This window comes from Coenobita brevimanus, chromosome 95, assembly GCF_032717465.1.
Source record: "Coenobita brevimanus isolate Jiangsu-jjx chromosome 95, ASM3271746v2, whole genome shotgun sequence".
Lineage (NCBI taxonomy): Eukaryota > Metazoa > Arthropoda > Malacostraca > Decapoda > Coenobitidae > Coenobita > Coenobita brevimanus.
In genome coordinates, this window is record NC_137048.1 from 29,500,735 (window position 1) to 29,522,535 (window position 21,801).

Consider the following 21,801-nt stretch of genomic DNA (forward strand, 5'->3'; position numbering starts at 1 on the left):
CATCAGGTGGTGATAATGTCCAGTTTGTTAGAGGTATTTCACTTTTAAGTCTTTCCAGCGCATTACTAGAAATAATGTTTGTACATGCCTCTGTATCTACGATCAGGGACACTTGACCTTTCCCTATGATCCAAGGAATAGATAATAAGTCCACCTTAGTAATAGCTGCCACACACGCATCGGTGGATTGTACTATTTTAATTACTTTTGTGCGCGGCCCTGAGCTTCCCCCGAACTAGCTGGGTTCCCTAGTTTCTTCCTCTTTTCAATGACAAAGGGGCAACAGTCCGTTTCATGAGGACAATGCCCATGTATGACACACCATCTTTTCACCTCTGGCTTAACAGCCTTGGTCCTTTGCTGTGGAGAACTAGTAGCTGTATCTCTCCAGCCCGAAGTTTGCAAGGCTTTGCTAGCTTCTGCATAGCATATGCCTGCCTTCGCCAAAGCCTGACTTTCAGTACAGTTAGGATGCTGCTGTACTATATCAGTAGCCAGATTAGGTACAGGTATCTGCCACAAAGGAGGAGGGTTAGTCTGACCTTGCACGCCCATATTGTTAGTCATGCCCCAGGTATTTGGATAAGGACCCTGGGTTTGCATGCCAATATTAGTATTCATGCCCCATTGATTAGGATTCTGGGTTTGCATGTCAGTATTAGTATTCATGCCCCATTGATTAGGATTCTGGGTTTGCATGTCAGTATTAGTATTCATGCCCCATTGATTAGGATTCTGGGTTTGCATGTCAATATTAGTATTCATGCCCCATTGATTAGGATTCTGGGTTCGCATGCCAATACCATCTGTGTTTATACCCCATGCATTTGAATAAGGAACAGAAAATAAATTCTGTCCAAAACCTTGTGGTGTACTGAAAACATCTGAAGTATACACAGGTGTGTGAGTGGTTGTAGTACTATCACTAATGACTGGATTTTGCATATCCTGAGTGACCAAAGGTACTGTTGTAGTCTCAACTTCCACAGTCTCCTCACTAGGATTACCCTCATTAGCAAGACTAGTGGCCATTTTGGATCTAACTGATTGCTCTGGGACTGTTGAATAAGTATGACAGAACGCAATGCAAAACATTCAAATCCTCATCCTGTCCTTCAGAAATATCCTCATCACCTTGATCCTCAGTATGTCCTTCACTCATTTAATATGTCTGAGCACTTTTCTTTGATGTATCAACCCACTCATAAAATGCTGAGTCTAGTGGGATTGGCTAATCCCTATTTCCCTGATTCTACGTCCCCACTTTTTCACTGTATCCATCCAACCTTGTCAGTAATATTCCTCTCCCAGTTACAGGAAGATAAACTGACATTAAAAAAAGGATAGTTATGGTAAGTGACAGAACGGAACACATATAAAATACACAGAAAGTATATTTATTTCAAGGGAATTCTGAGAAACCTTTATTTCCACTCATCAACTAACTAACGTGTGTTGATTCAAGTGTGTGTGTGTGGTTTACTAATGCATGGACACTACCTAGATATGAAAGTCCAGGATGATGTTCCACATTCCACATTCCACACTCCACCAGACTCCTCCAACCATACACGACAGCCCGCTCGCTGTGGGAGTTAGCAAGCGACTGGTTCGCTCTGCATCACGCCAGGCAGGACGCCACGACGCGCACACACAGCCCACACCCGCTCCCCTCGACTGGCCTCGGCCGTCCGCGCCAGTTGCTAGAAGTCGCTAGTTGACCCACTCCTCACCGCACTGGCTTGAACTCCCCTTATCTCGCCTCTCACACACGAGCGCGAGATTCTTGCCAGTTTGCGTTTGAAGATGGAGATATCTTGCACACCACAGGGCGAGATAACTGCCAGTTTGTGCTTAAGATAGGAATCTCGCACTGGCAGAATAATGGGAGGAATTAATATGCACTGCTCCAGTTTATCTGCTCCACTTAACTCACTGGTAATTAGTCCCCTTACAACAGTAGAGTAAGATTTTCTGTTTCACCTTCAGGAACGAGCGATTGCAAGGGTTACTGGTTCACAGCATAAATCCCTTTAGCACGTATCGTATCCCAGCACTGAACACCAATTTAATGTATCGGAACACGGCCAGCACTAAATATCGTGCCACCGCTAGCACCAATAAAATGTATCGTCGCACTGCTGGCCAACAATTTAATGTAGCCGTTATGGAGTAGCAGTTGACAACATATTAAGTGTTCTGCTGTTATAGTATAACTAGACCACCGTGTTGGATCGACGACACTGTCTGTAGTACACGTCAGCTACTCGCCGTCACTGCCCGACACTTCCCACCAAAGGTCCTCTGCCACGAGAAGGTGGAAGCTGGTCTGTTATTAAGTGGTAGCGTAAGGTGACAGAAATGAGCAGATTAAATCTCTCTTTATTGGGCACAGAATAATATAACTGCGACCCGAGAGATATGTAAGAGCGATACAACCTCCCTTTAAAACTGTAAAACGGCCTCTGACGCTGTACACTCACCGAGCCGACTAGGGCGCGGTGCTGAGGTCAGCTAAAAAGTGAGGTGCCGAGCATCTACATATACTCTGGGCTTATGCAAAAAGTAGAGATAAATGACAACTCTACTAGCACATTATACACCTCTATTAAATGGTATTAAGTACATTCACATATACCAACATAATGACTTTACACTTACGCACTATTCAGATATCTTTTCACTTCTCCTAACCTTCATTTTATAATTGAAACAGGGTGGCCCTTGTGGTCTGCCATCCACCTTCTATACCACAGCTAACAGCGAAATGATATTTGGTTGTTTATCATTCACACTTCATTACACACTGTTAATTATGACTAAACAGCTTTAAAAAATTATTATGTAAAATGTGTGATACTACAACTTCATATGGAAAAAGATGTTGACACCAGAACACCGTCTTCCATTGACGTCTGTCTTCTTACTTGCACATCTCTTTTCTTCTCTCCACTGTTTTCTCCTTCCTTTCTTGTACAGGTATGTCTTTCTTTCATTTCTGTCTTCTTTCTTTCACTTTTAGCTTCCTGTCACTTTTGTCTTCTTCCACCTCTTTCTTATCTTCTTCCTTAATCAAATCTCTCGCCAACATCTTGAGTTTCTTTGTACAGTATAAAGTTTTCTGTTCAGCTTCATACGAAACAGATCTATAGAATTAAAGTAATACAATACCTTCTGTTGGGATTTCCTCTGCTGAGTCATGGTACTGCGTCTAGAGTGTGGGAAAGAGGGTAAAGGAAATTTCCCGTTTGTTACGCAGCTCATCGGAAAACTATGCCAACTTTGAATCTGATGAATTTGTATGATAGGATATAAAAGAAAACCATGTCGATATTAACTTGATATTATTAGCGTACAAGAAGACGTTATGTAGCAAGTTGAAATGTTGGGTGCGAGGGGGGGGGTGACGGGTGGAGCTTAAATTCTTTTTCTCCAACGTTTCGGGCTACACAGAACCCGAAACGAAATCTATCTTTAACCTGTCTCTCTCTCCCACCCAACATTTCCGTTTGTCGCAGTGGATCATTTACATTGTACAGCAACTTTTTACCAGCGGTGCCATTTCTCACAGTGACAAAGGAGAATTTAGGGTCCGGACACGCTTCCCGTAACACGTGACGCGGAAAACAGGAAACGAAGCATAAAGTTACGCCAAGACATTTAAAAAAATAAATAAATGAAGGCTCTAACCCCATCAGCTCAGAAAGTCTCTCCGGAGCTTAAAGTTGCCTGGTGATAGCAAGAACAAAAAACAATTCCTCGTCTTCTTGAAAGGGCTACGCAGCGGCAGTAACAGTATTTAATTTCATGTCGTCGATAACAGAATTTCTTGAGGTCGTATCGTAGCACCTCTTTGGGGATTGATTTTGCAATATTTTACCTGAGCATTCTTTTGTATGTTATTTTCCTCGGTTTGATATTGACAGTTTTCGTCAGTAACACTTGAGGATACTGATGTGCGGAATAAATCAGTAATTAAGTGGTGTAACGAAATCTCCAAAGCCACTCAGAATTTGACTCTTAAACTGATCGTCTCATCGTAAATTAAAGACAAGGAAATAAATGAGTAAATAAATAAATGAATAAAAATACATTTCCTAGAGTCGAACATCCCAGCACAGGGAATTCCCACTTTCCTCGTCAGTTAGGCGGAGTTCTGTAGATGGGGCTGATTGTGTAAGCCATTCTGCCCGGGGACGTCAGCTCGGTTTTAGGGTTCGACTTCATTTAGGGTAGACGCCTCATAGGGAAGGGATTAATGGGGACCAGTGTCTATATTCTCTAGTCAGATCATTCCCTCTTAAGCGAAATAAAATCGTCAACAGATGACAATAATAAAATTTCGTCTCCTTTTAGGACTTTTCAAGAGTCAGTGTTATTTATCTTGGTAGAGCCAACTCGTATCGAAGGAATTAACCTGGACTAGCATCTTAACTCCTTCAGTCTGAAAATACCCTTATAAATTAATTAAATTATTCTGGAGAGAGAAAGAGTGAAATTTAAGAAGTATGTTATGGGACTGAAGTTGACGATTGCACCACCACTACCGGCCACACGCGACCCGACACGATAGAAAATACCATCCTTGGCACCTCAGTCGGCACCCCACTGCCAGGATTCCATAATCACATTTTAGACACTTGATCAAGAGGTATTTGCATGTGTCTTGCGCTTTACGTGACTGCCATTGTCGATTTTATCCCATTTAAGTGATTTTCTAGAGGTCTGTAGTAATTCTGGTGATGTGTGGAGTTTAGTACACACTGCGACATACTAACGATCCTTCACTGGCAACCTCTGTTTCACTCACACACCTACAGGCCACAGGCGGCACAGGCCTCCCGCAGACCACTCCATAGCGTCTGGGTGTTGAGGGAGGTAGGATGTGATCAGCCGGGCAGTGTCCTTCCACTTTGTGAGATTATTATTTACGACTGGCGAAACGTAACAAGACATAATTTAATAAATACCTCCCATGGTATCCCACTCGTTACCCTCAGCCCACCACAACTCCGCTGCTTGTGTTTGTAGAGGAAGTCAGAAGATTGGTAAGAACTTAAAGATGAGAGGATAACTGCAGGAAGCCAGTTGGCCCTTGTAAGGTAGCTCCAACAAGAGTGATCAGACTACTTGAATAAGACGTATCAAAGAAGAAGGCTCACAAGTGGAGTACTGAAATTGAATATTGTGAAGCAATGAAAGTGACAGGTATTAAGCACACATGATAATGAACATGATTAAAACAATGAACATAACCGATACTGAACGTGAGTGAAATAGTGATCATGAAGGAGACAATGAATATAAATGAGATAGTAAACATAAGCGAGATGGCGAACATGAGTAAGGTAGTGAACATATCAGTGACCATGAGTGAGATGATAAGGAAATGGATATAAGTGACATTGTGAACATGGGTGAAACCACAAGCGCGGGCGAGACACTGACCCTAGGCGAACCTTCGAACCCAAGGGCCGTGCCGTGGGATTGCCGACCAGAGGGTGCTGTTCTGCCAGATGAACCACCATTACCCCGTCCCCTGATTGTGTACGCCATGATCCACTGCTGGGGCATCGTTGTCCTGGGAAGCCTGAGTGAGTTAGGGGGTGATGAAAGTTGGTAAATTTTTAGAAGGGGACGGAGTGGCCTGTGTTTCAGTTGAGAATATTTAGGTTGTGAGTGAAATATTGTGGTTTTAGTTGGTTGTATGGGTGAATTAGAGTGAATTTAGGTGATGCAGCAAGTGAAAGATCGTGAATTTAGGTGGTGAAATAAGTGAAACACCCAGAATTTAGGTGACAGCAAGTGAAACACCCCGAATTTAGATGGTGATGCTAAAAAAAAAAAAAAAAAAAAAAAGGAGAATTTAGGTGGTGAAACTACCATGATTTTAGCTGGTGGAGCATGTGAAACATGAGAATTATTGTAGTGAAATACTTTTTGTAGGTTGGCAGGATTTTAGAGCTTGTAAATTTGATCTTGCAAGGGCCCTAAAACTTGATTTTAATGTCGTTGAAGAGAAATATTAACTATATCTCTGTTTTCTTTACATTTTATTTGTTATGTTTCTTTAGCTTTTGTTTTTAAATTTGTTTCCGGTAGATGATTGGTATAACTTTAGAAGTAACCAACGTTTCCAATTTTCATTATATTACGTCCCTGAACTATTCTAAGACTTGCCTTTTAAGCCTAGTTTGAGTTGGGGGAGCAAATTTTGTAGGGGGTAGTCATATAGTGGCTTAGGTTAGGCTGTCGCTCAGTAACGGATGAATGTTGCGCCATACTGGCTGGTGCAGGTTTTTTTTTTTTTTTTTTTTTTTTTTTTTTTTATGTGACCGACTCTGGGCATAGGCTTCACAGCCTGCTTTCAAGGCCCAGTAGTCCTCCTACGTACCGCACACCTCTACATGTCACCACTTCGGCGCTAACACCCACCGTCCATACTGAATACTTGCTAGGGCTGTCTCATACAGGACTGGTGTATTGGTATTAGCGGGGGTATTTTTACGACATGTGTGTGCATTTGGTCTATGTCAGGCCCTAGATTAATCCTAGGTTAGGTTAGTTTGGGTTACTTTAATGCAAAATAGTGTGTTTTTAATTAATCTTGATCCTGATTTTGGGGGATAAACCCACTTTTGGAAATCTTACTCAAAATTCTAAAAGGGGGATTTTCCCCCCAAAATGAGGGTCAAAACTAATTAAAGCACAGTATTTTGCATTGGAAACCATAAAAATAATAATAAAAGAAAACGTTGGTTACTTCTAAAAATTTACCATTATTTCAGTTTGGGGAAGCCCTCACGAAGTGATGTAACTTGACCATATAATATATACTAACCATTTCAGTACAGTAACGTTTGTATTCCATAATCAGACCATTTTACTAACTGGACAGACCATTTTGCTCATTTTAAGGGAAACATTATGAAGAACCTAACGTTAACTTTCGCAGCCCCTGCATTTAAGTTTTCTCATTTCATACATCTTATGTTATTTGCATAACTGACGAATAATTCACAAAACATAATTCACAATACAAATGTTCAGTATTTTCTTGAAAGGATATTGAAAAAATAAAATGTATGTAATATCCTCACCATCACCAGCACCATTTCCAACACTTCCACGACCAACAGCACAATGCAGCAGCATCCTTACCTTCTTTCCATCATCAGATAATCTTGAATTTTGCTAATGTGACAAAAGTAATAAGTGTACCCTAAATATCCCTCAGGTAACGGAGTAGCAGCTTGGTTCGTTGTGACCTAATAATGGCCCGTATTCTAAGTGGCTTTGGAGAGTTCGTAACACTTTATCCTTGACGAATTATTCTGCACATTACACCTTAATATCATCTTGCACGTTCTTGAGCCAAACCGAACGATATAATTAGCGTAAGAGACTTATTAAAGTGTAATAGACAATAAATCGCATAGCAAAAGATGTTACGAAGCCAACTGTGACAAAGAACACGGCTCGGTGTAATTATTATCCCTCAGGTAACGGAGTAGCGTTGTGGTGCGTGGTGACCTGCAACAAGACACGCGTAGCCGTCAAACTTCTCCTTCACACTGTTTTCCTGCCGGTGCTCCTCATCTGCCTGACCACCAGACCTCTCTACGGACTTTATCTCCTGACCCTCTACTACTGCGACCCGCGTTTTATCCCTGACCCGCTTGGAGCCGTGGCTCTGTACAGTTACAGCTTCCTAGCACAGATGGAGCTGGCGGCCATCGCTGTTATAGCTGTGGTTAGGTGAGCTTTATTCATATGTTTGTTGTTGAGTCCTTGTTTGTGGGGGACTTCTTTGCCACCCCCCCCCCTCACCTCTCTCTCTTTCTCTTTCTCTCTCTCTCTCTCTCTTATATTTATTAGCAATATGGACATGAGAGTTTTCTGATATACTGTCGTAAAGACTTTGTAGTTAATTGTAGAGAAATATATTTTAGACTTGTGGTCGAGCGGCTTTTATATCTTGTAGTAGTTTCCCCACCAGATGTCATGTAGTGACGGGAGAGGTAAAGAATAGTATGGGACTATTTTTATTTGTCTTGGAAATATTAAACAGGTATAATAGTATAAGTCCTGGGTAGCTACCTCCCTGTCTCGCTATCTCTCTCTCTCTCTCTGTTCTAAAGCTAATCTCCGTCTCGACCTCTCTATAGGGTCGCTTGTCTCCTTCTGTCTAGCCTGTTCGGTGGCTAATCTAGGTCTGAGCTCTCTTTCCTAAATTCTGGTATAGCAGGGGTGTGTCACATGTGTTCCTCGTGGGTGGACTAGATCTTTCTCACGAGAGGACTGCTGACAGCTAACTGAATCATCTCCTTACTGGCCGCTGTCGTCAGCTTTCCCCCGTGTAAGCGTTTAGCGCTGCTCGCTTCTCGCAAACACAACACCTTCTCATCATTTGACTTCCTGCTTCTATCTGTCTCTCTATCTATCTATTTATCTATCTATCCATTATGTAGTCCTATATTTGCTCGGCCGCTGAAAATGACGTACCATCGACATTTAATAGTTAATATATATTAATACATACTACATACACATTATAATGAACTTATAAGCTAATTAAGTGAAATACATAATATTGTAAAGTAACATAATTGTATGAATATTGTATACATATATTATTCATAGTAAATAGTGATTATTCAGTAATATTACATTTTAAATAAGTTGAATACATATTGGAATAAATGCATTAAAGTAAATTATTTAACTGTAATACAGTATGTACTTGGGTTATTATAGTGAATTGCATACATGCAAGAATAAAAATAGTTTAAAATTAAGAATATTGTAAGAGTTACTAATATTTCATTTAAAGATAATGGTACTGGTCTGCCATATATGGGTCATTCTTCTTTGTGTTATTATTATTATTATTATTATTTTTATTTTTATTTTTTTTTTTTATATATATAATTAATACTATATACAAAATATATACACTTCATTCAGGGTGGTTAACTGTGATGTTAACTCTCCCCCCACTAAACAATGACTCCAAATTAGCAATTCTTGCATGCATTCTGTGCATGGCCAACAGCAATACTGCAACCACAATGCAGATAATTATGAAGACAGAAGGTGCTTGGCTATACACATAATATGGGTTGAACATACTCAAACTCAAATCTTCCCAGGGCTTCATTGTTTCATTGATCAGTTGCATAGTTTCAAACTTAGGTGAAGTCAGCTTAATACTTGTGCTCATGTTTAAGTCCATATCAGGCAGTGGGTGGAAATGTTTGTGTGTATGGTTGAGGATGGCGTAGTGATTGATGGTGGAAAAAGTAGACATGGATGGTGTAAATACTGCACAGTAGTCTGGTGCTATGTATAATCCTGAGGCTGATGTATGAGATGGTGGTATATCTGGACAGACTATGTAAACTGATGTGTTATGAGGGAAATAAAAAAACTGCGAGTGTCCAATGCGTTGATGGTGTACAAGTTTATCTGGAGCAAAAGTGAAGTTGCAATGATGATGAATATTGTTATTGCTGATGATAGCCATTTCACAAGGGACCGTATCAGTAGGCTGAAACGTGAAAATGTACGCAGGACAAAGATGAACAGCATGTAAGGATGTGCACGGCACTTTCGCTCAATCGTTGACTCACTTGCGAAAGTGACAGTGTCTCGTCTCTTGGAGACCATGATGAGTTCGGTGTCTGTGTTGATGTTGATGATGACTAAAGTGTTGTTGTTTCTATAGGGAAGGGGTGTATTTGGTATACTGTGAACAGGTCTTCCGTGATGAATGGTACATGAACTATCACTGATGTTGGTGTTAGTGTTGCTTCCAAGTACGGGTAATATTGCATAAATTCCCTACTGCGGAACAATGGCTTCAATTTATGTTTATGTATGCCTTGACTAACTATCTGACGTAGCTCATGAACTGGGAGTAAGTCATTTGTGATCTTGCCATCACCAGCATTCGAAATTCCTTGCATAAGTGCCCTGAAATGATCTCTAGTGTTCTCTAATTGTAGTAGAATCGTGTCAATATGTTCTGTGATGATGGAGAAGTGCTGGAAAAGGGTAACGTTACCCTCCAAGTTATTTATTTTATCTATACTCTCGAGAGCTACGTTTTCTGCTTGTTTCAGATTTTTCACAATTGTTTTCATTGCTGAGTTCTGTCCTGTGATGAATTTATCTTGGTATGTTAGTACCTGAGCTATCTTATTAAATTTTTTTGTTTATTTCTTTAAGGTCATCCTCTGTAGCCAATCCAAAGATGTTCCCAAGAATTGCGCCGCCCAGATCGAACAAACCGCGCTTTTGGCGAGTACGTGTGATGTTGTTCCTGTCGCTCAGCACCTCTGTTCCATAAGATGGGAGATCTTGGATCATGACGAGCATAGTTGACTTCGCCTGTTCTAGTTTCCATTTCGCTAACTTCACCATTTCATCCACCTCCTTGGTGATATGTGATTGTGAAACATAATTCCCTATCTTGAAGTCCAGAGTTCGCATCGGCGTCGCAAGTCTTTCTATATAAGTAGGTAAGTCATACAAGTAATCTAGACTTATTTCAGTACTCATGACATCCTTGACGATTGTAGTCGTGGCCGTTGGAGCTATGAGGCATCCTTGTCGTACTATATGCTTGGGGTCTAGGTGCGCATATACCCTTACTATGTATAGGAGAATCCATAGCATAAGTCCCTTCATCGTAACCTACCGAAAAAAAAAATCTATTAATTTCCTATAAAGCTGTGGTTGATGATAGTGATGATGTGCGTTACGGTTGGCTGTTATTTCATTTATAGAAGGAGTTTAAATCGATATTTAATTCTCGTAAATGATGTACTGTAGATTTCATTGGAATAGTTGCACCTATGTTCGATTGTTTGGTCTATGACCTTAATTTCTTTTTGTAATCATTGTTGTGTTCTTGCTTGGTTTCTTGAGGTACGTTCACCTGTTCGGTTGTATCCGAGGCTGAATAATTATGTGATAATTCCCTTGAAACTCGTTTTAAATGGTCAATATGAACTTGTTTTTCCTCGCCACTTGAAAGTGACTTAATTAAAACTTTGTTTGCCTTTATGTTAATTACTCTGTATGGGCCCTCAAATTTAGGGGATAATTTATTGTCTCTCGTATGAATGACTCCGTAAACAATGTCTCCTAAGCTGATAGGTGAATCTTTTGCCTTTTTGTTAAATGCCTCCGTCATTTCTTCCTTGGACATCGTTAATTGTTTTTGCACTCTTTTGTGTATGTCCTGGAATTCACGTAAACGGAGTTTAGAGTAATCATCGTAATTGTATATAGGCATGCTGTCACCTTCTAGGAGCTCATATGGTAATTTTTTATCCGTGCCATATATAATGAAATGTGGTGTGTCACCAATGGATTTATTTATAGACCCATTAATGGAGGCCTCTACTCTGGGAATCCAATCATCCCAGCTTGCATAATTTTCACTGAGAATGTGTCGTAGCACATCTAATACCTTTTTATTTTGTCTCTCTACCAACCCATTTGATGCTGGGTGATAGGCCAAAACGTTAACCTTTTTAATGTTGTATTGTTTACATATTTCTTGTAAGATCTCAGAATTAAATTCTCCTCCATTATCACTTATTAATACCTTTGGGGTAGTAAAGCGACATATTACATTATCTGTTATTGCCTTTGCTACTGTCTCTGCTGTCTTATCTTTAATTGGAGCTAAAATGACATAACGGGAAAAATGATCCGTTGCTACGAATAAGTATAGGTTATTATTGTATGATAATGGCAACTTGAGTAAATCAACAGCGACAACGTCCCATGGTTGATGTGGTACTGGGTAATTACCCATCGGTGCAGGTGTGATTGGGTATCCTTTGTGTTTCGCACATGATTCGCATCTGTCTATATGATTGTGTATATCTCTTCGTAATGAAGGCCAGTAATATAATAGCTGGGCTTGGTTGAATGTCTTATCCTTTCCAGGGTGTCCTGCATGTGGGCTGTCGTGTATCATTCGTAATACTTGGGGTATCATGTCATTAGGTACTACCAACTGGTTAGTATTTCTTTGGCGTTTTGGTTGTTTAGAGTTAATTGTGTATAATGTATTATTGACCATTGTGAATTGTTCAAGTGGGACATGCAGTTTGGGTAATTGTATGTCATCTCCACTTTCTAACTTGTATATTACTTTTGACCATACTGGGTCAAGTCTTTGTGCCTTTGCGATATCCTCGTGGTTTGGGATATTTCCTTTGAGATCTAACGCCGCAACCTGAATTGTGTTCGGGTTCCTAGATAATGCGTCCGCTACTATATTCATTTTACCTTGTATATAATGTATTTGTACATTGTAGTTTTCAACTGTACATTTCCATCTTGCTCTCCTCCCAGAAAGGAGTTTTTCTTTAAACATACCCACCAGTGGTTTATGGTCGGTGAATAAGTGGATTTCGTAACCATATACCAAATCTCGAAACTTTTGTAATGCAAAAATCACTGCAAGTGCCTCTAAGTCTGTAGTGCTATAATTTTTTTCTGCACCTCTTGTTTGTCTGCTGGCAAATGCAATTGGTTGATTCTTTCCTCTTTTATCTTCCTGCATCAGTACAGCCCCCTAATCCTTTAACTGATGCGTCTGTACAAATAAGAAATGATTTCGTGTAATCTGGATATGCTAAACAAGGTGCATTCGTTAGTTTAATTTTTAGATTGTTAAATGCCCTTTTTTGTTCTTCTTCCCATTGGAATACAGCATCTTTTTTGAGTAGTTGGAATAGAGGGAAGGCTATATGAGAGAACTGTGGTACGAAGGACCTATAGTACCCAGCCAGACCTAAAATTGTCTAACTTCGTCAGTCGTAGTGGGTTCAGGAAAATCTCTCACTGCCTGTATTTTGTCATCAGTGGTGTGAATACCATCAGAGCTTAATTTGTGGCCTAAGAAATTTATTTCCTTAAAGCAAAATTTGCATTTAGAAAGTTTAATTTTTAATCCAGCATCACTAAGCTTTTGTAAGAGTAAGTCTAATTTCCTGAGATGATCCTTAATATTCTTCGTTGCGATAATAATATCGTCAAGATAAACAAATATTCCTTGTCCTAAAATTCCGGACAATACGTAATTCATAAGACGCTGGAACGTACCAGGGGCTGTCCTCAGTCCCATTGGCATTCTTGTATATTGATAATGGCCTCTGTTTGTTGAAAAGGCAGTGTATTTACGTGACTCCTGAGATACCGGAATCTGATAGTATCCGTTTAGGAGATCGATGGTCGAGAATATATTATTCTCAGGACCAATATTCTGTAGCACATCACTTAGCAATGGCATGGGAAATCTGTCAGGGATTGTGTGATTATTTAGTTTACGGTAATCTACTACCGCACGCATTTCTCCATTTCTCTTGGGCACAAAGAAAAGGGGAGCGTTCCACGGAGAAACTGAAGGCTCAATAATTCCAAGCTTTAACATTTCATCGACATACTGATTTGCAAGTGTACGTTGGGAGTGTGGTATGCGATAAGCTGGTACGAAAATTGGTGGTGTTTCTGGGTGCACATTAATCATGTGATTAATCAAGTTAGTACACCCCTAATCGTTCTCCGGGCAAGGCTACGGTGTCCCTGTGTGTTTCCAGCAGGGTTAACAAATCATTTTCTTCGTCAAATTCACCTGAGTGAATTAAATTCTCTTTTATTCTTTCTCTATCCGTAGATTTTATCTCACTTGTTACTCCACCAATATTTATTTCCTTCACAGGGGCTAAACATTTTTCAATATTAACTATGCAAGTTCCCTTCTTCAACTGAACTTCCCCATTCATGTGATTAATAATGAATATCTGAGTTAGCCCTTCGTCGTTCGTATGACATAATGCGTTTTCTACTGACAATCCTTTTACTTTACATAATTCTTCTAAGACAAGAACAGTACTATTCCGTAATTTGCTCTTTATGGTAACCTTCATGTATGAATTAGGTGGTATAACCAAATCATTAGTGAGATGGGCTGGAAAAATTGATAAATCAGTACTGTTATCTGAGTCACTAATTCTGGAGGATGGGGTTGCTGGTGTAAGTGGATCTATACACTCATCTGTTTGTGTATGTTTGTTTAAGCCTTTAATATTACCAATTCTTTTTGGCTCTCTTCTACTAATCGGTGAGGGCTCTGAAGTTATTTCCTCTATAAATTCATTATCAAAGTCTATTCCATTCATTTGTGGGAGTATAGTTATGTTCTCAGTTCTCATGGATCTTAAGCCCAGTAACATATGAGCTTTAATTGCTAAGTTTTCAACGATATAGAACAATGCAGAGAATGGTCTTGTAGTTTCTGTGAAACTGAGATTTAATCTTATCATACCTTTTTACTGTAATCTCTTGACCATCTACTGTGTTTAATTCTAAATCAGCTTCATCCAGAAAAGTTACTTTCTTTTTATTTTTAAGAATTCTATTGAGTTCTTCATGTGTTATTAAGTTCACTGGAGAGCCTGTATCTAAAAATAAGGAAACGTTTTGATCCTCACATACAGCTGGTATCAAGATACACTCATTTCCCAACATGCCTCCTATGTGAAGTTTAACCTTGTTCTTTTTTATGTTTGTTCGTTTTTTGTCATGACTTGGTCTTCCCCCGATTTGAACATAGACACAATTTTTTCTACTGTTTTGCAATCACTAGTCCAGTGCCCTTGGTATCTATGATGCAGTAAGGACCAAACCCTTGTGTCTTTTGATTATCCTCTTTTGCCTTGATAAAGCATTCATACCTTGTGTGTCCTGGTTTTGCACAGTAATGACACAGAATGGACCTATCCCTTGACTGTGACCTACGAGGTGATTTCCCATAAAAAGTGTTGTTTATAGCGCGAGACCTGCTCGGGCTGCGCGAAAACTTATGAAACTGCCTGTAGGAAGGCGTGTGGGAACGAGGTCTAGGCGTCTTTGTCTGTTTGGACTGCCTCATTTCAGGTCGCGATCGATTTTGTTCTCTGTTTGGGGTCGGTGTTGATGTTTTCACAGCTGATACTGTCTCAGGTACCCTGATTCTACCAGAATGTGCATGTGTGTCGACCACACCTGCTTTACTGCACTGCATCTCTACCTCGTTCATTAAGTCTAGTAAGCACATTCCAGGGATGTACGCGATTGTTTTGGCGATCTTAAGGGTTCTATCAGGTAATTTACACAAGGCAGCTACATAACCAATGATGTCCACGACGAGGTCTGGGGACATCTTTCCATCATCTGTTATCCACTTAGAATTCTCCAGAGTAGCTAATAGGGTTCTCTTGATTGTGGAGACATCAGCAGTTATTTCACTGAGCACATGGTTTGTAGTGTGCTCCCTTACAAGATCTACAATTTTATGTAATTCTGGAATTATACCTGGCAAGAAGTTCATACCTCCAGAAAATTTCTTCAGAAATTCAGTTTTAAATTCATCATATGTCCTAGCACGATGTAGCTTATCGGAGCGCAATAAATTGCTTGCTGGACATCTTTCCTGGCTTATGCAAGATGAAAAAATAGCAATTTTCTCTTGTTCATCTAGTATGTGGCGCTTGATGAACATTTGTTCGCACTGACTGATTAATGAAATGACATCAATGCGATCCTTGTCTGTGCCAGAGAATTTTGGGGCAGTCTTATCCTCGTGATACACAAAAACGTGAGGTGTGGTTTTTAGATCAGCAGTATTTGTTTCTTGATTCATCTTTAATGATTGCCCTGTTAATTCAACTTGTACGAGTTTATCGTTATGTGAGGGAATGGTAGAATATGTATGACCGGACCGGTGAACCCTGTTAAGTATATTGGCATACGTATTTAAGGCAGCTGCGAAGTCGATACTCTCAACATCTGAAGGGGTTTCCCACTCATCATCCGAAACTCCCGTATTTGTTTCCTTATCTATAACGTGTGGTGTGGGTTGTACAATGGGTGGGCTGTCTCTTAATTGTGAGTCTGATGTTGTGGCAATTTGTGTCATCTGGTATTAACGTGGGTGGTTGCGAAAATATTCCTGTCAGTAAGATATGATGTTATGAAATACGCCTCTTGTTTATTTATGTCCTAGCAAACTAGATGATTAAATAAGTTGAATATAGCTAATTTTAGCACTGAGAAGAAATGAGCAAGTATAATTTTACCCACTTGATACAGATCGTAGAGGTGTGTCGATACAAAAGTCGATCTCGGAAGAAAATACAGGTTTGATTGAAGATCTCTTGATAATTCTAGTGGTGTGTTGATGGACGATATTACTCAGGAAACTCCATGGCCTGGTATTTGTAGTGGTTAACGGCTGTCCCAGGCAAACCTCAACATAGAACGTCGAATTTCCAACTTAACTGTGAAAATAAGTGAATATGAGTAGGAGCTATGTGAATAATGAGTAATGAGTAGTGGGTGAGAAGTGCCTGGTGTCCGTCACACGTTGCTTGGCATGGCAGACTCGCGTTGTGATGTCATCTCAGCACATGGTGACGTCGGCTTCCCACACTGGTAGCTGTGGTGAGTGAATGAGTAGCGATGAGTAACTTGAGTGAAGACGAGTGAGTAAGATGAGTTGTAAATCGTGTCTCACTCTTCGTTTGTTTGTTCCCTTTATTCTATGTGGAAGTTTTCTCTGTCCTTTTCTCTAGTGATTTATTCGGTGTGGGATGAAGACCGCCGCTACTTGTAGGTGCGTGTAGAAGATTATACAGACGACGTAGAGTTGTTAATTGTAGTTGATTGTAGATGGCTGTAGTTGATTGTAGATGGCTGTCGTAAAGACTTTGTAGAACTGAAGCTAACCTTGTAGTCTCGGTTGCTTTTGTAGAAATTTGCTTTTAATTCGGAGACGATGTCCGCAGATTTGCTGGTTTGTCGTTAAGCTACTTGCAAGGCGTCGAGTGATCTCTTGACCTCTGCATCAGCGTAATGATCTGGGAGACGGAGGGGGCAGGAGCTGATATTGTTGGTTGTTGTCAATCTTGATATTTTGTAGGAATTTAATGTTGATTCGTAGACGAGGTTCGTATACGTTCGCTGCCACCAAATGTCGTAAAGACTTTGTAGTTAATTGTAGAGAAATATATTTTAGACTTGTGGTCGAGCGGCTTTTATATCTTGTAGTAGTTTCCCCACCAGATGTCATGTAGTGACGGGAGAGGTAAAGAATAGTATGGGACTATTTTTATTTGTCTTGGAAATATTAAACAGGTATAATAGTATAAGTCCTGGGTAGCTACCTCCCTGTCTCGCTATCTCTCTCTCTCTCTCTGTTCTAAAGCTAATCTCCGTCTCGACCTCTCTATAGGGTCGCTTGTCTCCTTCTGTCTAGCCTGTTCGGTGGCTAATCTAGGTCTGAGCTCTCTTTCCTAAATTCTGGTATAGCAGGGGTGTGTCACATGTGTTCCTCGTGGGTGGACTAGATCTTTCTCACGAGAGGACTGCTGACAGCTAACTGAATCATCTCCTTACTGGCCGCTGTCGTCAGCTTTCCCCCGTGTAAGCGTTTAGCGCTGCTCGCTTCTCGCAAACACAACACCTTCTCATCATTTGACTTCCTGCTTCTATCTGTCTCTCTATCTATCTATTTATCTATCTATCCATTATGTAGTCCTATAATACAGCTTCCTCCCTCATAGTCGTAGCAGAGAGAGAGAGAGAGAGAATCTTGGTAATGATAACCCTTTCAATGTGACATCTTTTTATTATTTAGCCATATTACTTGAGTACTGTTCTTAATGACCTTTTTGTTTTAAGTATCCCAGTTACCTGTGGATATTAAGCGACATCCATTAATAGTTAATCTTTACTGCCTCTTCACTGAATGAAGCGAGATTTTTTTTTTTTTTTTTTTGCCACATTTATACTATATTAAGTGACAACATAAATTCGGAACCAGATTCAAATCTTTACATTCTTTTACCTTAACTTGGCCAAGATTTTCGTCCTTTTTTGGAGTTTATTTGATTTAGATTTTTGACATTTTTTTTCTGCTAATTTGTTTCAGATTTTCGTCCTATTTTTAAAGTTTATTCCACGTAGGTAAGTGACTTAAAAAGTCGGTGCTTAGTATCCTATCCTAAGCAGTTGTTCATAACTCTCATCGTATTATGGTGATAATATGTTGTTACAGTTAGCACTGAAGATAAGTAGTTGACAATTTAGGTCAAGTTAAGGTGAAAAAACATGTGTAGATGGCAATTTTAAGACGCGTTAAAGGGAAAAACTTAGATTGAGGGCAATTTTAGGACAAGATTAGGTGAAAAACATGGATAGATGGCAATTTTAGGACGAGTTAAGGTGAATAACATGGATAGATGGCAATTTTAGGACAAGTTAGAGAGAAAAACGTGTAATTAATATTGATATTGTGTGTGAACAGGGCGGTGGCGGTGTGGTCCCGTCAAAGATACGAGTTGAAGCTGAAAACCGCCATAGCCATAGTGGTGTGCCTCATCCTCTACACCCTCGCCACCTGCATAGCGAGTGTATGTTCTTTAAATTTATCTTAGAGATCCTTCTCCCCAGTTCTTATTTTCCTTCTATTTCTCCTCTTTAATCTGTCATTTCATCCCTCGATTCCTCCCTTGCCGCCGTCCTTTCGTCATTTCCTTCTCTCTTCCATGTTTTACTTCCTCCTCCGCCGTCCGTTTGCCTCCTTTCGTCTCTTCATTCGTGTGTCTTCCTCCTTTTTCCCTTTCTTTTTATCCTCATCCCTTCCTTCCTTTCCTGCTGTCCTCCTCTGCCGTAGTCGTCTGTGCCATCATTTACTGAACAGTGACACCACCAGAACATTTTTTTTTTTTTTTTAGGGGAAGGGAATTTTTTAGTTATAAATGACAAACATTATATACGGTATTTATTACAGTGCATATTTGTGTTCTTCAGGGCCTGTTCAAGCCATTGATCCAAGGCAGAATGAAGGATGAAGCACTGTCCTGGACCTTCAACTTCGTGTACTTCTTCCTCAACGTGATGCTGCCGTGTATCATCACCGCCTCTTCCTACGCCGCCATGATGCTCGCAGTTAGTACCTAATCCGTTTTTACTTTCCTGTTTACAGTTTCTCCTGAATGTTAACTTGAATGCCATACTTTGCATTCTACTTTGCCAACGGAAGAATTGGAAGACTTTTTGAGGTTAGAGATTATTTTTTACCACGGTCTAGTACATATTCCACCGTGATATTTGCATTTAGAACCTCATCCTGCTTGTAAAGGCTTCATTGTTTAGGGTTTCTCTCATATGTTAACTAGAATATCATACTTGAGTTTCTTCCACACCACTGAAAGAATTAAGAGACCTGATCATAACTACCTCACTTTATGCTGCTACGATGCTCGCTTATAACACCTCATTATTGCTTCTAAATATTTGACTGTATACAAAATGAAGTGCCTCAATTCTGCAGTCATTGAGAGTTAGGGAATGTTTTAATCACTGTCCCTTCCTGCGCCACCTTGATGTTTGCATTTAGTATCTCATTCTGCCTCTAATTCATTGCTTGCTTTGGGTTTTTCTCTGCTTAGCATTCACTATACCGTAGTTTATTTATATTTACCTGACGGAACTGAACTACTCCCATAACATGAAATATAGGTCATGGTAGCTTGAAATCTGATGAGCCTTGGTAATCAGGTAGGAAGAAGTCTCCTTTGTTACTATTCATATCAGCCCTGGAGTCTAAGTACATATGTCCATTAACTAAGGTGTATGGGGTTAGGGATCTTTGCCAGATTAAGAAAAAAAAGGTGCTGTAGAATGCCATATTTGCCGTCAGCTATGCCAGCGAAAGAAATAGAGTGTAATCATTGCCTATTGCCACACTACTATGGTGCTTGCCGTTAGAACCTCATTTTGTTTCTAAATGTTTGCTTGCGTAGGGAACAAAATGTCTTACTTCTGTCTTACCACTGAACGGGTAATAGATTTTACAATCATTGCCTCGTGCTACACCACCATGATGCTTGCAGGTTATATTACATCCTGCCTCAAATTATTGTTTGTTTGGCGTTCTTTTCACTGCATGGTAACTAAGATGCCTTTCTTACGCGCTGCCTTGCCTGTGAAAGTCTTTTGGAAGATGCATGTAGCCAGTTAAAAGCTTTCTTCTTTTCGCCCAGCTACTTGCATGTTGACTATTTTGAGACATCTCAGCTCCATCCAGTCGTTGATTAGACGCCGGATCAACGGTGATTAACCAGGTAAGAGATTCAGTCTAGCATAAATCTTCCCAAACTGTCTTTTTGCTATTTCTTTCCTCGCTGTACGTTCACCTCGTTGCCTTTCTGATTGTTGCATTGCTGTTGTAGACAGCCCCTTTTTTTCTAACACGGTAAAGTTATTACTGGCAGGGGATTTGTTTATTCCTTAACTCTTCTTGTACACATCGCTGAACTTCTTAGCTGGATAAACTCTTTGGAGTCACCTGCCAATGGCCTAACGCTTCGCATTCCATTTTCTTTTCACAACCTCTTTCACAGCAGTCCCTAGAGCAGTCAGGTGAAGCTGTGGCACAACATTCTTCTGGTATTTTTTATTATTGTTTCTCATTGTTATTATTCTTATTGTTAGTAATGCCAAAAAGACATCAAGTCTTCCATGTTTCAACTCGCCACAGTCCCACACAGGCCTATCCATGTACTTCCAACATACTGCTCAATCTTTCATCATATCTTAGTATCCTCGGCGTTTCTTGTCCTTGTGCTCTGACCTGGAAATATATTTCGCATGCGAAATCAACTTTCTGAATTAAGAATGCTGAACGGAGTCAGTGTTCTCAGTTGCTGACTCTGTACAGTCAGCGTCAAAAGTCCTGTCGCCCTCCATCTCCATGAACTTTGAAGATCAGTGTTGAATTCACAGTAACCGACACTGAACATGCAGCACCCATCTAGGTCTGTAATCACTCTCATTTTCTGTCCAGATTTCTTGTGCGAGACTAGTCATCAGTCTATCTTTCCCATTGCCTATGATATCCAGCATTAATCTGCCAAGGCATCTCGAGATGAATGGGTCTTGATTTTGGTTTTCTTTTTCTGTAGCCTTCTTTGGATGGAACAGCTTTTGCCGTTGCAGGTGCGGCTCAACAAGCGTCGTCTGGGCCAGAGAGTTCAGCAAGGCCAGGGTGGCAGTGTTGTGGATCAGGCCACGAGGGCCATGTTGGCCTTATTCATCAGCAGCCTGATTTTTGGCCTCCCTCATGCCATCTACCACGTCCTCGGTATGCAGCCTCTCAACGTCAGCATATCTTTTCATATGGTCTTCCACATACACTTCGTCGTGGACCCTGTGGTATTCGTGTGGTTTAACAAGAACTACAGGGAGCGGGTTTTGGGAGTAATTACAGGACTTCTGAAGCGAATTTATACATCTTCATCCAAACAAGCAAACCCATCCATTCCTTTGGCAGAGTCACCGTCCACCAGCTCTGACACCAACAAGGGAGACACAAGCAAGTCGGATGCTGGTTCAGTTTAGTATAACTCCCTGGTATTTAAATAGTTTATCCACTGCAGTTCGATGATGCATTTCTAGAGTCTGCATACCGCCAACAGGTCATTTAATCTAAGGACAGCTCTTCAGTAAATAAAGGGTTAAGAAGAGCTGCTAACTAACTTCCACTCGACATAGTCTCTTGCAAGCTAAGTAAAATCGTCTGATGGTAGCAGGAATAGAAAATAAAATTCACAAAAAAAGCTAACATGAACTAAAGGCTACGTTTAGCTAAATAATAACGCCTGAATGATATAGCTGTGATAATAGCTGAGATAACGAAAGTCGAAGGGGAGGTTATTGGAGACAACTTTTTAA

General features: G+C 40.3%; 1 protein-coding gene across 1 annotated transcript; it reads left to right on the top strand.

Annotated features, from left to right (window-relative positions):
- The first annotated feature begins 5,413 nt into the window (after nt 1–5,413).
- LOC145413274 (uncharacterized) lies at nt 5,414–21,475 on the top strand. The gene is made up of 5 exons (XM_080283002.1): nt 5,414–5,594; nt 7,503–7,758; nt 18,371–18,476; nt 18,877–19,014; nt 21,067–21,475. The coding sequence occupies exons 1-5, from the start codon at nt 5,414–5,416 to the stop codon at nt 21,466–21,468; spliced, it is 1,083 nt and encodes a 360-aa protein (XP_080139128.1). The 3' UTR covers nt 21,469–21,475.
- Nucleotides 21,476–21,801: the final 326 nt, after the last annotated feature.

Bases quoted from the DNA above. Each gene is read 5' to 3' on its own strand.
- LOC145413274 (XM_080283002.1), top strand. From the start codon at position 5,414: ATGGGTGAAACCACAAGCGCGGGCGAGACACTGACCCTAGGCGAACCT. The intron at 5,595-7,502 runs GTGAGTTAGGGG...ATTATCCCTCAG, and splicing joins CGTTGTCCTGGGAAGCCTGA to GTAACGGAGTAGCGTTGTGG. The intron at 19,015-21,066 runs GTTAGTACCTAA...TTGCCGTTGCAG, and splicing joins ACGCCGCCATGATGCTCGCA to GTGCGGCTCAACAAGCGTCG.